This window comes from Cuculus canorus, chromosome 1 (genome assembly GCF_017976375.1).
Source record: "Cuculus canorus isolate bCucCan1 chromosome 1, bCucCan1.pri, whole genome shotgun sequence".
Classification (NCBI taxonomy): Eukaryota; Metazoa; Chordata; class Aves; order Cuculiformes; family Cuculidae; genus Cuculus; species Cuculus canorus.
The window spans coordinates 158,544,614-158,562,152 of NC_071401.1; the positions used below are offsets into that span (position 1 = coordinate 158,544,614).

A 17,539-nucleotide genomic window follows, 5' to 3' on the forward strand; every position below is an offset into this window, starting at 1 on the left:
CTGTCAGTTACAGAGGGAACAAACGCAAGCAGCAGCAGCAGCTGCTGATCTTGCTCTTTCCTAGTCTATAATTATAACCCCACTTGCCATAGGAAGGACCCCTTTCATTTGAATGAAGAATCTTGTGATAGTTTGTCTAGCACCTCCAGTTTTCTACACTTTATTTCCTGTCCCCGAAACAGAATGGACAAGAAGGGAGCATTTTTCTCTGAGACTTCTCTTGAAAAGAGTGACGGTTGCTGAGTGAGCCCTGCAAAGACGCATTGATGAATAGTGCTCACTGCATCTGAATGGGAAGACTGGAGGCAACCCCACCAAACTTGGGAATGTGCCTCAACTGCACCTTGATCTCATCCTGGAGCACACTTGTGCTATGCTGCTGATCCAAATTGGGAAAGCAAGGCTTCAAGGTATGCTGCAGAAATTACCCATCCCTCCAAACAGGCAGAGTTGCTGTTACCAAATGTCCCATCAGACTCAATGAACCTATTCATGATAGTACCTTTCAGTATGTAAAAACCTTTCTGTGACTGGAGAATCTTTCCCCTTCCCCTTTGTAAAATGAGATTAACCCAGTCTTTTATAACCCATAGCATTAAGAGAGAGCTGTAAAAGGTGATAGACTGTGAAAACCCAGGAGATGTCACATAATGTTGCCATAAATCTCTACAGAGAATGAAATAATGTGACTGTGAAATAAATAAAAAAAAAAATACAGGGGGAGAGAGTAAGCAAGCTTTATAGATTTAATACACTTTATGATGAAAGGATATCCCCCGCCTTAGTTCCATTAAGCTATTTGAACTCATGTATTTAATTAAAACTCTCTTGGAAAGAAAATCTGTTGCTGCCACTGGTTGCCTTTCTTCTCACTGGCAATGGCAGAAGGAAGTCACTTTGATGTCAAAGCAGGCAAGACATTAGACTGTGGCATGTGTGTGTCAGGCAGTGCCCTGTGGCAAAAGATGACAAATCGTTTTAACATTCAGTGACTTGGCACGAAGAAACATACTGCCTGATCCTATTACAGTCACTGCCCTCTGCAAGGAAAACTCCTAACAACAGAAATATTTTAAGGTCACAGGTAAAATAATTATTTAGACCTAAGCTACTTTATTTTGCTGAGCATAGTTGTTCACTGGTCTCGCTGAGAAGCAAATAAGAGCACCTCTGTGTGTCAGACAGTGGGTATCAGGTGGTTTTCCTGGCAGTTTTTTAGTCTTCCTGTAGCTTGAAGCAGCTGAGAATGCTCCACTAGCGCTGAGCTGTTCTGCAGAAGACACAAGATTTAGAGCTCCTATGTGTTCAGAGGCAGAAATAGATACGTGTTTCTAGCCATGTAGCTCCATTTTGACTGATTTCATAGAAAATACTAATTTTTTTATTACTAGGGTGCCCCTAAGTCCTTGCTGGATTTTTCCCAGAGACAGGCAATATTTTTATCTCTTCTTCTCCATTTCCCGCATCTCCAAGAGAAGCAAACTTGAGTGGTGTAGACCCCTGTGTGGCTACGTGGCTACACAACACCCCTTGACTTGTCTGGGCACATGCTTCTGCAGCTAATGGTCCTCCCATTTTAAGCTGTTCAGACCCATAGGTTGCTTGGACTCACCTGAATGTGGGAGAAAGGGAGAGTGGTAGATCGTGACTGCTACTGCAATGTTCCCAGTTAATAAACTTGCTATCATTTCTAGCTGATGCCAATTTTTCGTTAGCGTGAGTGACTGGAGTCTTTTACTATAAATTTTAAGGCTGTGTTACATTTTGATTCAGCTCTTCAGTTTAGCTTTATATTGGTATTTTGAATCCATGACATTAACAACACATTGGTGGTGGGCTTCAAAAGCTTATTTATTACGGAAGGGCTGTGAAAGCCATTACAACGTCTGTGATTCAGCAAGGACTAGCTACAGAGCTTTGCAAAGAAATTTTTTTTCTTATGACATTAGAAGCTGCTTGGTGCTTTAGAGGCAAGGATAAAGATGGGGACTCAGGAGGAAGAAAACAGCAGTAAATGCTTTTCCCAATCTCTGACAGAAGTGTCAGTTAAGGCTAAGGACTGAGAAAACATTGGTTAATGACAGTCACGCTGCTTTACTTCTGGGTGATCTTGGCATGACCACGACAGTTCTGCTGTATAAGAAGTGCCTGCTGGAGCTTTGAGAGGGCTGATGGCAAGGAGGTCGTGCAGGACATCACTGCAGTGAGCACACAGCTAAGCAGAGCTGTAGGGAAGCATCAGAACAAAGGGAGGTCTGTGGTGCCTCTTCCTCTGCCCCTCCACCACTGGGCTGCAGTTTCACAGGGATGTTACAGCATTGGGGATGGAGACACTCTGGGCACAACTGTCCCACATCATTATCCCCCTCCCACCCATTATTGGCCACCACATTCCAGTGGTCAGAGGCAACATGGCCAGGGTGGCAGTGGAAGCAGGGTGCCCAAAGGCCTCTTTGGGGAGAAGAGATGGAGCTGGCAGGCAGAGAGATGAAGGGAGCTGTTTCACAGACATTGCTTATCTCCCAGCCTTTTCCCAGGTAGGGGCAGTGACCAGCTGAGGTTGGGTGGGGTTGATTCCTTGCAGCAAATCACCCCCTAGAGCAGGGCTCTTTCATGCAGCCTTTCTCCAACTTGCCTAGCAATAAATCCCCATCGCTGCGTGCTGTTCATTGCCGATGAGCTTTCAACGAGATGGGGATAGGGATGCTGTTTTGAGCCAGTAGGCATTAGCTGGGCAAGGCAGCCTTGGGCAATTTGACAGGAAAAGGGATGGAGGTTTTTCGGAGCGTTGTATGTCTTGTTAAGGAACTAGCCTGGCCTAGTGCCCAGAGGTTCATAGAAAGAATTGAAAACATAATTCTGATTATTTCTTCCAAGCTGGTATAGTAAAGACTGCTCTGTCAAAGAGTGAGCTTGTTCCCAGAGCAGACTCTGAAGAACAGGCAGACCTGTAGTTTGTGACCTGTTATTATGAACTGGAACTCATCCCTCATGTTTTCTCATCACCCTGTCTTTCTGCCAAATTTGTTGAATGAGTCCATCTATGCTACAAAGAGCCACTTAGGCAATCTCAATAATCTCCTAGCACTTTAAGACATTTTTTAATGGAGAAACACAGGGTGTCAGCTGCTTAGCTGGCTAATAGGCAGCTGATGCATAAAATTTATAGAGGAAATAAATAAATAAATGAAGGAAGGAAAAAGAAATAAGAAAAAATTCCATTCAGACTTTTATTGTCTTTCCTCTGCTATGTGACTCTTTCCACATAAGATGTATGGGTGGTCATGACCATTTATTAGCCCACTGGGCCCACTGCAGCAAATGAGGTTTTATAGCAAACTCTTAAAATCTCATAATAATGACTAAGGACCTTCAAACTGTTGCTATAATTCCAGTGCTCTTTAAACTGTAAACCGATATTTTTTTTCACCTTTGTATTGAAGAAATGGTTTTGCAAATCTTGGAAGGCCTTTAAAATCTGTATGGAGTCTTATTGCAGATGGTTAATCCAAACGAAGCTATCTTCAAGCCATGATAAGTAAGTAAGTAATAATTTATTAAGACTTTCCCAGCTTTCTTATCACGTGCAATTGTCTTTAACAGGCATCGTATTGCAGATAGCATGCAGATATTATTTGTTCTTAAAAGGTAACCAAAAATGATGGATTTGTAAGCTGTGTAAAATAGTATTTCACATTTGCAATCACTAGTTTAATTTTACCACTTCTTGTCCTTTTTCTGAGTTTTCCTGATGGACATCCTTAGCAAATGTTGTTGCCTCATTATGAAATAAGCGCTAAAAAGGATCTTTTGCTTTACGAGTTTACAGAGTAGACAAGAATTTGAGATGTTACATCTACAAAAATAGTTTTCGGAACCTTCTCTGCATATACAGCTTTGCTAATGATCACTGCTAATGGTGTTATTTTGCATTCATGTTCTCTTGATGTGCTTTGGGCACATATAAATTACACAAAGACAGAAACATTTTAGTGCCATGTAACTACACAGGTTTCTGCTAATATCATCCAAGGGTGTTTAACGAGAGAGCACAGTGCAGCAGATGGTAGAAATCCATTAAATACCAGTTATTTGATTTATTTGTGCTTCCTGCTCCTTTTTTCTTCTCAATTTTAGTGCCTATTGATTCTTGAAGGTTTCTGGAAGAGACACTCACTCATATTGTGTGTTAGCGAAACTTCAAGCAAACATGTCAGAATCTGTAATGACAACACATAATGCCAATATGCCACAATAACTAGGCTAAAGTGTGGTCTGAACAACATGGAAGAATCTTCTTATTGAAAATATGTGAATAATTAAAGTGTTGGGAAGAGGGCAGTATTAGAGAAGCTGCTGTCAGATTTTCTCAGATGAGAATACATTGAATTTTGCTTCGTTTTTCTACTTGCTGTCACTTGCTGCTGGAATTCCTGTCTTAAGCAAATGAGTAAATTAACATAAAATGTCCTTTGCCCATAGAATGAATGTGTAGAGAACTGCTGTGATATCTTACAGTCTCTTTCACGAGAGAAATTGCAATAATTAAAACTTAATCTAGTGGGAGAGATACCACTGTACTTAGCATCACTCAGTGTGTGTTGTGGAAATATACTTTAAAGGAGGCTCTTTTATCTCTGCAAGTCACATGGTAGAATACTTCAGAGGATTACAAATGAATTTGTCTGCAGGATAAAGCCTGCTGCCCCAACAGATTAATTCTCCAAGTACTGTAAGACCATATTCAGAAACACTTTGCTTTGCAACTTCCTTGTAATGAAATAAACATAATTTATTATGCATTACTTCTGAGTTTGGTATTAGAAATATTATTATTACTGTGACTGTTATCAGCCTCAACAATCCTTTTATTGCTGGAAGGCACAGACACACAGAAGCAAATTGATGTCACAGTGCGGGACTTGTCAGACAGCAGACAGGATCAACAAAACAACCAGGAATAGGTTGTCCAGGAACTGGGTTGACAAGCGAAAGCCTGGATTGATTGGGAAAGCTTTCTCTTGACTCAAAACTTGCCTCTCCAAAGTGTTACTTATCTTGTTCATCTGAGATGGGCTGGGTGGTTAAATGAATATATACTAACGTAGCTTCAGATTAAGTGAGAGCTAAATGGTCAAAAGGGCAATCACAGAAAGAGAGGTGCTTTATTTTGCTTTATGGAATGTCTCTTCTGAAGTCAGTGTCGTTCTGCTTCACAAGATGATCAGGGTTTCAAAACTTCTTTCAAAATATCAAACATTTTATATTAGATAATTTCCTTCCTTTCCTAAAAATACTGTTGATTGCACAGCCATTTGCATAATCATCCTTTTGTACATGCAGGAGGCTGCAAAACTGTAGTTTATTTACTTTTTTAATGAACAAGTTATACTAACAGAATTTTGCATTGTTGTGGAAATTAAAAAATATTGATGGTGGATAAAAAGCCTGTGCCTTATAATGTGAATTAATGTCTTCTGCACTTCTTAGGGTGTTAGATTTGAGAAAGAGGGATCTTTTCTCACATTGGAGTGTTTCTTTTACAACAATATCAAAAGTGTTTATTTGTATTAGAGTTAATAATGTGTCTTTGTAGAACAGGCATGTTTGTGTTCTCAGTCAAGGGTTTTGAGATATCACTGGAAGCATCATAAACTCAGGTTCTTCATGGTTTAAGAGGTTAGGTTTTCAGCGAGCAGTGTTACATGTCTGAAAGGAGCAAATGAACACTTTTTTCCTGCATGGAAATGTAAGAATATTAACAATGACAACAACAATAACAAAAAAAATAACAATAAAACATAAAAATGGAGAATACATATAACAGTCCAGCCAAATAATTCTGGTTTTCCCACTTAATAATTAACAAGGACAGCTTTGCTTACTTTTTAAAAGGAATTATCTGGATGAATGTATTTGATTTGTGTGTATGAAAAAACACCTGTAAGAATGATGATCCAGATTAGTGCAATGTTTTAAGAGAATAACACTGTGCAGTAATGACTGATGGTGCAACTTGCTGTATACAGCACCGCTAGAAGTGTGATTAAACCATGTTGCAACTGATGGGAGAAACTATACTCTTCATCACCTGTATTCAAATTAACAGGGGCTCAAAACCAAAAGGTAGAGACATGTTACCACCAAATGCAACTGGATCTGTAAGGATGAAGGATTTTCTTGAATCATATCTCGGGCAGAGAGATTTGTGGCAGTATCTGCTTGTATGAGAGAAAGGGAAAGATGAGACAGAAGGGATTCAAAGAACAAGAAGGAGACTAAGAACAGACAGAAAAGATTTGCAGGAGAAAGTGTTTAGAAAAGGCAAGTTCTTTTGAGCTAAGTGTTGTCTGGAAAGGACTTAGAATAGTTGTTGTTGTTCTGCTTGTGAGATTAGGATTATTAGAATTTGTGCATAAAAAATGATTACATCAGGATGGCTGACCACCATCAATTTCTTTTTGTAAAGGGAATAACTTAAATAAGTTCTTTTTTTTCTTATCTAGACAGCTTTACTTCAAAAAACCCCCTCATAACACTTACTGTTATTACAAAGAGTATTTGATACACACATGAAAAGGATAAAAATGAGGACCTTACTTTGTGACACATCTGGTTCTGCCAGTCCGGTATTAAAGCCAGTTCTGTCTTTTCTGCCTTGCATATTTCCTCAGACATTCATTTGTTCACTTTACAGATATTGTTTAGCCAGAGGGGAAAAAAAAAAAAAAAAAAAAAAAAGAGTATAAAAAGGAGTAGCATCCAGGAAAAAAGAATGGTGAGTTTAGTGAACCAAACATGAAAAAGAGCAGCCTTTACTTTTTCTACAGACAAGCCAAATCTTTTCCACCTGAATTGCAACGAACACTTATTCTCTGCTTTCTGCAGCTTTTCACTTAAAAATTGCCTAAACAGCCTTGGTAGCTTTTGCAAAATATGCACAACACGGTGTTTGTTTACCTTGGTTCAAAATCGAAAGTTATATCGCTGCCCTGGACATGAGGTTTAGTCTGTGAGCCAGGAATGGACGAAACAAATCCTGCGTTCATCTTGTCGCTGCTGAGCCAGCACATGGCCCAGAGCACACATGGGCATCAAATAGTGTGAGTCAGGGAGTTCATCCTTCACACTCCTCTGGGCAAATCCATGTTTTGACTGTTCTAGTGAGGTGAGGGAACTCATTTCCTGACACGGTGAGTGCAGGCACACTTCCAATCAAGGTAACACAAGCGTAAATTCTAGTGGAGACAAGGGTCCTGGGGGCTGTCACTTTTAAGGTTACTTTGTGAGGGGTAACAGAGTAATCCCTCTCTTTTGTGGAACTCAGACTGCTCTGGTTTTAATACCGCTTCAGCATTTTTTACCATCCAGGCAACCCAGTAAAGGATTTGGGTTACTTTTCAGAAACGACTCTGCTGTGCTGAGCTTGCGGAGCATTGACACCGTGAGCACGGCAGCTCAGGAGACAAGGAGAAGAAAAGGCCACTCTAAACTGGGAGGCAGTGGACATTAATTGGACTTGATGATCTTAAACGTCTTTTCCAACCTAAATGATTCTACAATTCCATAAATAAAATAACATTTTTAATACACAGGGAAGTGATTGGGACCTGCAAAAACTTTTCCATAAGACCAGCTCTACCTCGCAGAACAGAACATAGCACTAATTGGCAGACGTGACTGTTATTGAGCAAAAATATAGACAAATCTGTAATTTTTTCCATTTTCATAGTTCCTTCAGTCTGAAAGAATGAAGCACTTTGAGAAAATGATTATTTAAATTTTATCACATGACAACATATGGAAGAAGCCTCATGAGTTTCAGTTTAGAGATGGATAAATTAAAGCACAGGGGGTACCCAGGTTCAAAGCAGAATTATGGATAAAACACAGGATTCCTGAATCCTCGTCCTGTGCTTTTTACTGTTATTATTCAGAGTATTTGCTGGAGCTGTTTTTGAAGTCTCATCAGGTAAAAATCAGGTAGTCTCAATCAGGTAAAAAGATTCTTGAGTTTTAACTATAGATTTGCTAGGGCTAAAAGTTTACTTGGCTTTTGGGGGGTAATTTTCAGGTGAAAATTTATTTTGTATTTTTCTTTTCTGATTTCTGAATTCAAGTTTGGAACCTCTTGTTGTCTTCCAGCTACGGATGAACATGTTGTACTATTTTTAATTGCATTCTGGATCCTTCCCTGGCTTCATTCTAAAGATAAACAAAACCACATGTCAGTCCTTACATAAGCTGGTAAGGCCATTTCAGTTTTTTTTATTTCTTCCTCTTAGTATTAAATTACAGTTATAATCACCTTCAAAAACCTAGAAGCATTAATTTTACATGCAACAGCTTATATATAGTTGGCTGGCTTGTCTGCACAATCAGTCTTATGGTCAAAGTGGACAATTGTAAACTAATATGCTCAAAGGGGAAATTTCTTTTTAATCCTTGCCATTTAATAGTTGTCATTTAATAATTAATAGACACTTGATATTCTTTATTCGAGTCTCCCTTGATTAGGCTGTGTTCTGTGTAGTCATATAAAAGTTTTTGTTTTTTTTTTAACATGATAAAGAATTTGCCATTCTTGGTATATTGTGCAAAGACTTCTGCAGGTTGTGCATAGATATATGCTGCATATAAAAGGAATTTATTTCAATTAATATTGTTTTGCATTCAAACCTTGACCTTGAATTAAAGAATACAGGACTTTAATGAGCATTCACTTTTTAGACATCTTTTTAAGCTCTTTAGTGTGTTGCCAAGTCTAAGAGAGAAAAGGACTGTGAAGTCATTTGAGATTTTGACGCTACAATGGATTCGTTAGGTGATCTAAGCACAGCATTAAATCATTCCTTGACAAATAGGAAAGAAGCAATGTATGTGATATAGATAGACTTTGGTAAGGCTTTTGAAACTCCCTCCTGTGATATCACATAAAAGACGAAGGGACACGCTGTCTAGCCTAAACAACTGGAAAGACAGTAGAAGACTGATGTGAAAACCATATTCAAACCATGATTTTGGATGTCCAATTGTTAAAGCAAAGCATCTCATTTCAGAGATGCAGAGAAGCAGCAAAAAGATAAGAGCTGTAGTTTTAGGATTCCCGTAAGCTAGGTGCCTATTTATGCCAATGTACCAATTAGATTCGCTTTCCAAATGCTTAACTAAATGCTGAAGAAGTACGTCTGACTACGGAATTCTTGTTTATACCCTTGTGTTCCCAAAACTGCTAGCACTGGTTTAGTTGAGCTACTAGAAGGAAAAGAAATTTCCTCTAAAATAGATAAGATTTACAGTCTCTGCATCTTTTTTAGTACATAGTGGATCATTCTCTGTTTCTTTTCACTGTGCTGTCTATGGGGTTGCAAAGCATATGTGACTTCTGTTAATAGATTCATCCTTTGGCCTGCTTGAGTTTATTATTTTATGACATATTCGTTGAAAGGGAGGTAATAATTACATTTTATTCAATAGTAAAAAAAAAAAGTAATAGAAGAAAGTACCACAGGCAAGTAGAAAATGAGATTTCAATGTTTATCTGCTTTGTTTATCTTTGAAATTGTTGAGACATCCTCCCTTACTACACACTGAAACACCTTCTATTAAGAGAACAAACATCTCATTTTTTCATTCCTCCCAGCCTATAGGAGGGAAAATTTCATTAGCTGGCATTTGTGTTTGTGTGTATAGATGAGAAACTTTAATTAAAGTCATATCAAAGAAAAATGCTGCACTTGGCTTCTTTGAAGTCCTGCAGCCATTGCTGCCTGCCACAGAGAAGACTGCCATGGTTTGGGGCTACCTTCTGTGAAACACCTTTGTCTTTTGTGCTTTTCCTTCCCTGAAAAAGACTTCTTCAGTCCAGTGGATTATAACAATTAATTATAAGGGAAGAGCCACATTTGAAGATGCAGTCTCTCAGATGGATGGTCCTGGACAGACAGATGCTGTCATGCCCCGATCCATGAGCAACGCACTCATGTTTGGGCCTACTTTCAACCTGCACAGTTGAAGAAGGTAGTTCAATTATCTGTGTGGTGATCCAGATGCTGCCAAGGTCACTCTCAGGGTGAAATAAAAAAAAAAAGCAAAATTTATTCTGGTTTCAACCACAAAAAACAGACCAAAGAACTCGGATGCACAGCCAAATTAGGGGGGGCAACTTCCCAAAGTTGCAGAAAACAGATCTCAGTATCATCAGGTTACAATCTGATCCCTGAACACAGCCAGGGTAATTCAGATTTGTTCTGACACACACTGGTACTGGCCAAGAAAACTCAGTAAGATAAAAGAGAGCAGGAAGGAAAGAAGAAAGAGAGCTAAAAAAAGAAAAGGGAAGGAAGGGGTCATCATTCCAATGGGTAGCCACAGTTCCTTGGGAACATTTGGTCTCTCCAGCAGCACCTCCAGCAGCAGCTTCTTCCAGGCCTGGTCTGATTGGAGTGACGGGTGCGTGTACTGTGTGGCTCCTTGCAAGTTCTTTTGTCAGGCCTGTCTGCACCCCATCAGCACGTGAGGGTTGGCCTTGCCACGTGTGCGCAGAAGCTCCTTCAGGAGGGTCCAGCCGTTCCAGGGCAGCCAGGTTGGTGTGGGGAGGTGGGGGCAGTGCCCACTGCTGCACCTCCTCCCCTGACATCGCTGCCAGGCAAAGGCCGGGGGAGCAGCACTTACTCCTGGTGACACAAACCAAGGGCGCAAACTCTCAGACGAATGTTTAAGGCAAACAAAGAAGTAAAGTTGGACTTGACAGATGCAATAGTCGGGGGGAAGTGCAGGAACCATTCACAATGATATTTACCACATTTTGCACCAGATGCTGCACAAGTAAGACTGCCAGTTGTTAGCATGTAAACATGCTAACTTGGCCACTATTGTGGCCACTTTAAAATGATACTTTTTTTTTCAAGAAAACTTCTTCTGTTATTTATGTCTCTGGATTTAATCCAAATTCTTTGAACTTTTAATTTTAACCAAGTAATATATTTTCTGTGGTTTGTGGCTGCCTGACTTTTTTAAAGTATAACATACAGCAAAATACAGGAGTACTTTGACAAAATAAATCTGTCGGTGATTAATTTTAGCACAGTCAAATGTCTTTGGAATGGTATTGCTTTTATTTCTTGAAATGCAAGACATCTAATCTGGTTAAGACAGCAGATTGTCATGCCAAGTACAGTCATTGTACAGGATTAAGAACTATAGGATTACAGATCCTAATTATAGACTCCTGTCAGTTTACTATGCCTTAATTCATTGTTTTCAACTTCCAATGCCACTTGTCATGTCTCTTTTGCAATCAGGTTTTTAATGATCATTCTGATGCATCTTCCGCTTTGGCAAATCTCTATTGTGAAAGCACTGCCTGCGTTCTATTACATGTCAATATTAGCAAATTAAATAAATGTAGGAGCTCTTCAAACTGACCATCTCTGTTCTATGAGGTTTTTCACAACAAATTTCAAATTATACTGCTAGTTGAATATTCCATTTTTTGCACTGCTTGGTTTTCAGACCGCTTCCAGAAAAGCTGTAGACAGTGCTTTTCGGTAGCCATTTTTGCTGCATGAGCCCCATTATAGTCAGTTTAGACTTACATGCTGAAAAGAAATTTAGAAGATATTACTATTTATAGGTAATATATTTACTTTATGTTAGGTGGCATTGATACATTTATCTTTTGACATACTCTCTGCCATGTCATTTTGCCCTCAACAAACGTTTTGCTTGGTGGATGCTATGGTGAATGTGCCACAGAGAATATTATTTGTTTGTGGCTATGTCCCGCAGGACCAGCCAAACACGATACTTTCACATTCAGTGGAAAGATGTCAAGACAATTAAAGTTTCAATAATTAACTGGAATGTGGCCTAGATTCTTTAACTGATTAATGAGACGAGATCTTGTTGATATTAGTTTTTTGCTGAAGATCCTTATCATTGCAGCACACAGTTCAGTTGAGCTGCACTACGAGGAAAGCACATTGTCCAAGACCGCTGTTATTCGAAGAATATTTTTTTGCACTCTAATCAGACCAGTGGTAAAATGGAATCTTGTTTATAGTTGCTTTCCAACATTTTGCCTACTGCTTTTAAAGTCACAGGAAACACAAACTAGTACAGATGAAGGCTTCAAAAGAAAGAAGTGAAGGCTGCATGTTAACCTCTAAGAAGCTGGAAAATTGTCCCAGCCTACCACACCTGTGTCAGGGTGGTGGTAATGATGGCTTAAGGACATAGACAAGCCAAGATGAAAGGCAGTAGTATCGCTTTATCAGACAAACTAGTAGAGCTGGAAAAACACATCTTTTTAACAGCTGAGCCTTATTTTAGCTCTATATGTGGCCTTATTTCACAAGTCTTGTTCATTACAGTTTAGTCTTTAATTATTACATGCATTAGACAGGCTCAGAACCTGATTTGGATCAGTTCATGCCCCGTCAATGAAAATCACTGGATAATGATCTGGCATATATTTAATTTTCTCATTTGTAATTGTGTAATCCTGTGCCTTTGTTACTATGCAATATTAAACACAGAATTATTAACTTCCTTGTGTTTTTCACTGCAACAAAACACTTACACTTTAATAGTCCTGTCCTCATCTGCCCTTGAACAGAAGCAATGTTTTAACTCTCTCTTCTGGGCAATGAATGGCAGCACATAAATGTTGGGTGATCTCTGGCAGCCATGAGCTTTTGCAGTTTGTCCATTTGTAGCCACCCTTCTCACAAAACACAGTGCCTGACAGTACTTGTGCCCTGTGCTGTGACAGCTGTGAGCCCCCAGTATCTTTCCATCCAGGTCCTAAAGAAATGATCCAACTATTTCATGTTCAGAGTGCTTGCCATTGGCTGCCCTGGCCCTGCTTGTGGTGGAGGCATGGAGGCTGCCCCTGACCCACATGTCCTGCCTAAGTAAGCCACCTGCGTGGCCTCTGGCCTGCTCTTGCCAGACCTTCTGGCCCCTGAAAGCCAGCTGCTGGCAGCGTGGCTGCCTACCAACAGTGTGAAGGAAAAACCTCCCTGTGACAGTCCTTTGGAATTATGTCGGGTCACTAGTGGTTTTGCGACCAGACAGGGAGGCCCAGGATACCCCACCACTGACAGGAGGCCACACTGGCTGGCCTTGCACCTCAGCTCCTCGGATGGGACGCTGCCTCCAAAATGGCACAGCCTCTGACCTGGCCGCAGGAAGGTGGGGTGTCCCGCCACCGCTCATGCACCCTGCAGCCATGGCCTTTCACGCACACTGCGGCCAGGGCTTCTCATGTACCCTGGGGTCAGCGCCCCTCATCCACGCCAGGGTTGCCTTCCTCAGGCATCCCGAGGCCAGGAGCCCTTACGTACACTGCGATCGGGGCCTCTCACGCACGCCGGGGACCCCTCCTGTACCTTGGGGTCACCGCTTCTCACGCACCACCACTTAAGCACCCCGCGAACCGGGGCCCTTCACACACCTTGGCACCGCGACCCTTCACACCCCCCTGGGGCCCCTCACGCCCCCTGGGGCCGGGGGCCTCTCACACCCCCGGAGCTGCCCCTCTCAGGCACCCAAAGGCCGAGATCCCTCACGTTCCCCGGAACCCCTCCTGTGCCCTGAGATCACTGCTCCTCACGCGCCACCCCTTAATCACCCCGCGGCCGAAACCCCTCGCGTTCCCAGGGATCGGGGTCCCCTCACGCACCCCGCAGGCAGAAGCCCTCAGATGCCCCCCTTCCGCCCCCCTCAGGCGCCCCCCAGGCGCCCCCCTTCCGCCCCCCTCAGGCCGATACTCTTGCCCCCTCCCTCTGCGGGCGGTGCGGCTCTCGCGCACCTGCTCCCCCACCTCGGTGCGCATGCGCAGCGCGGCCCCGCCCAGCGGCCCCGCCCCCCCCGCGTTGGCCGCGGGGACGCGGTGCGGCGCGGTTGCTCTCGCTGGGCTCGGCAGGTACGGGGGGGCGGGGTTGGAGCCACGGGGAAACCGGCGCTGCCGGGAAGGTGCGCGGTCCGAGCCGAAGCGGGGAAAGCTCTGGGAGCCACCGGTGTCCCGGGCTAAAGCGGCGGGGAAGGGGGTGATGGTCCCTCTCTGCTTCGCGCGGGAAGGGCGCGGAGCTGCTGGAGCGGATCCAGAGGAGGCCACGGGGGTGATCCGAGGGCTGGAGAACCTCCCGTACGAAGCCAGGCTGGGAGGGCGTGGGTTGTTCATTCTGGAGAAGAGAAGGCTCGGAGAGACCTCAGAGCGGCTCCCAGTACTGAAAGGGGCTACGGGAAAGCTGGGGAGGGGTTCCTCATTGGGGAGCGCAGGGACAGGATGAGGGAGAATGGTTTTAAGCTGAAAGAGAGGAGATTTAGATTAGATATCAGGAAGAATTTTTTTCCTGTGAGGGTGGTGAGGCACTGGAACAGGTTGTCCATGGGTGCCCCTTCCCTGGGGGTGTTCAAGGCCACGTTGGATGAGGCTTTGAGCAGCCTGGTCTGGTGGGAGGTGTCTCTGCCCACGGCAGGGGGGTTGGAACTAGATGGGCTTTAAGGTCCCTTCCAACCCAAACTATTCTGTGATTCTATGAAAAAGCGGCTGTCGGGGCTCGCCCCGGAATGTGCCGGATGCTCCTGCGGACACGGAGCCGTCGCGGGGCCTCTCCGAGGCCAGTGGGGAAAGGCGACCCAAAGAGGACAGATAGAGAAGGGGTTGCGAGGAGAGGCTGGGCTGGTGCCTCTCGATCCCAAGCCTCTCGATCCCAGGTTTCCCCCGCTCCGCCGGGTCCCAGGGGCACCTGGAGCTGCACAACAGTGTTTGTTCTGCGGGGCTGCGCTTGCTCTGACGCTTCTGGGTGCTCAGGGGTCTTAGAGCAAGATTGAGGTTAATACCTGGTGGCTGGTAAGTAGCTTTGTGAGCTGCAGTAGTTGGGATTTCAGTTAACCCTCATTTCATAATGCGGTTACATTGGAGAATTAAGGTGCAAAAGGGAAATGCTGGTTACGAGTTGATTACAAGTGATGAGCTGTGCAGTAATTTGCACTGCCCGAGTGCTGATGTTCCACTCATTTCCATGGCTCTGAAAGCAGGAGAACACAAAGGGTCCAAAGCCTTGGTGATACCCTTGATGCTTGTTGTGCTGACTCTTCATCAGTTTGACAGCATTGTCTAGTTTATTTTGCAGATATTGTACTGAGCTTTAGGTCACTTGATTTGTTGACCCTGTTCTTTTGTAAGCATGTTCTTCGGAAGTCTCAAACCCAGTGATCTAGATGTCTGTGGAAGATTAATTATTTCAGCTTTGCTGTAACTGAAATTATCAGCTTCTCTTTTGAAGCAGATGTAAGGTTATTCAGTGTAGAAGCATGTATTGGCAGCTACCATCTGTTCAAATATTTGTATTCCTCAGTAAACTATAGGGCAAAACCTGAGGTCTTGTTGCTTTAATATTTTATTGTTGTTTTTATTAGAAATCTGTTTAATGAGTTCTGGGGAGGGCTGAAGTCAGGCCTTCTGTATTTGTCTCATGGCAGACATTCTTCTGCTGTGCTTGGTTAATGTTACCTAGTGAGGAAGGAGGGATAAATAATTTACCATTCTCATTATGCTTTTAATAAATAACAAATGGGAGTGCACCTCACAGCTGAGACTCTGAAATATCTGTCTCGTTACACCATATTTGAAAGGGGAATTTTTTTTCTCTGTAGGAAAGCAGTCACAATAAGCCTTTTGATTATGGACTGTAGCTATCTTCATAGCTTTTATTGACTTGTTTTAAAATTAATGTAAAATGCTAAATGATCTGTTCTCTCACTGTTCGACTTATGCTTATGGATTTTCCCAGAAAAGAAATCTCTACTTTGGATTTTTATTTTTAAGACCCTTTTAAATGACATTTAAAATCTTGTCCTAGTGTAACTTGACTAAAACTTGTATTAGACACTTTAATTGTGCTTAATAATGTACTAACCATTTTTTTTTCCAGAAATTTAGAAAATGTTTCTTTAAATGTGTTTGCAGATACAGTTAGAAAGCTTTACGTATTATGAAAATGTTATAATTTTTACTTAAGCTTACTAATTGAATATTTTGAGTGTTAACTGAAAATAAGAGGGTCTTTAGGTCCAAGTATTGGCAAGAATGACACTGCAGTCACTGTGATCAGGCTTGAACCCGAGACGGGATAGTGAAGTTGATTATAAGATAAGGCAGAACAATGCTCTGTCTTAAAAAGAAGAGCATCTGCAAAGAGAATAATGTTTACAGTTAAATTAATGTGGTTTAGAAAGTCATTGTGAACCAAGCAGTGTTCTTGGAATGTTTGTTTAGGATGAAAGTTTGCAGTATTCCACCTTGCAAGGTGCTAATTTTTCTCTCTAGTAAGAGATATACTATCTACTAGACTCTAAACCATGTTTATTTATAAGTTTCACCAGCACTTCATAAATACAGGTCATTGAATCTCGTGGGCTGCTTCTTTCTAGAAGGGAGACACTTGCTGTCTGCACCTGTATTTCTCTAGTTGCAGACACCCCTATAGTAAAGTTTTCAAAAGAGATCGTTTTAAATCATCAGTTCAGCAAAACGTAAATTCTTTTAACTCTATAAAGTCTTGCTCTCAAATAGACTACGTGTTTCTTTAAAACAGTGTCAGTATTTTGAATGCCTAACATGAGAGTAAAGAATAGAAAATATTATCATTGTAGCGTTATGTGACAATTTTAGTCGGAATGCAATAGAAAAATATTCTCATGTTGAACCAAGCGTGTTTTTTCTAGCTCTTAATTCTGTAGACCTGCTTAACTTACAATTTAACTCCTATTTACCGTCTTGCCTAATTTACCATTTGTTGTTAAACATGTAGTGTAAGGTCGCTTGCAAATAAAAATAGAATATGTAAAGACTGGAGTAGTTCAGTGCTTTCTTTTCTCTCATCTTACTGCTACCAAATAAATTTTCTTGCTTATTTGGGCTCCTGAAGTAGAAAGTTCTATAATAATTGCAAAATTGTAAAGGTGGAATTGTTTTTCGCACACCTTAAGGGAATTCCTGTACTGAATCTTGACTTGTTTGTGCAGTGAACTGGAAGTGATAACAGTGTTTAACCTTGTTTGAATTCTATGGCTAAGCTTAAATATAAAATAGGCTAGGAAAAAAAAAATCCACCCAACTTGTTCCATGCCAACATCTGATGAATACCTCATACTGGATAGGTGTAATTGAACTGGTTTTGAACTTTAATTTAAAGTCCTTATGTGCCTTTTATGACAATGTAACTTTTTAAACTGCCTCTTTGCATCTGATAGGTATCAGTACGGAACAGCAGTGCTTAATTGAACTGCTTTTTTAAAAGGTATTTATTCATCCACTGCTCTAATGCCCCATGGAGTTCTTTGGAGCTTAAAATATATTACATGACAGACTATAATGCCAAATATATAATTTTTTTTTTTTTTAATTCAAACCCACTGGGGAGGATGTAAGCCCAGTCGTGGGCTAAAGTCAGTCCTTTTGAGAAACAGCTACAAAAAATCCACTTTCCCAGGTTAACTGCAGCAGTGTTAGAGCCTAAGTGATGTC

At 41.7% G+C, this 17,539-nt stretch overlaps 1 protein-coding gene and 1 long non-coding RNA gene across 3 annotated transcripts in view; both read left to right on the forward strand.

Annotated features, from left to right (window-relative positions):
• Positions 1-65: 65 nt before the first annotated feature.
• LOC128854184 (uncharacterized) lies at positions 66-8,249 on the forward strand. Its single transcript, XR_008453154.1, has 3 exons — positions 66-410; positions 3,444-3,538; positions 8,146-8,249. It is a non-coding gene; the product is annotated as an uncharacterized LOC128854184 (long non-coding RNA).
• Positions 8,250-13,815: 5,566 nt separating this feature from the next.
• Positions 13,816-17,539, forward strand: part of RAB3IP (RAB3A interacting protein) — a 32,492-nt gene continuing 28,768 nt past the window's right edge. For both annotated transcript variants that reach the window (XM_054080423.1, XM_054080414.1), the window contains exon 1: positions 13,816-13,930. In XM_054080423.1, the coding sequence (XP_053936398.1) occupies positions 13,839-13,930 (92 nt within the window). In that variant the 5' untranslated portion in view covers positions 13,816-13,838. The remainder of the gene's footprint in view (positions 13,931-17,539) is intronic.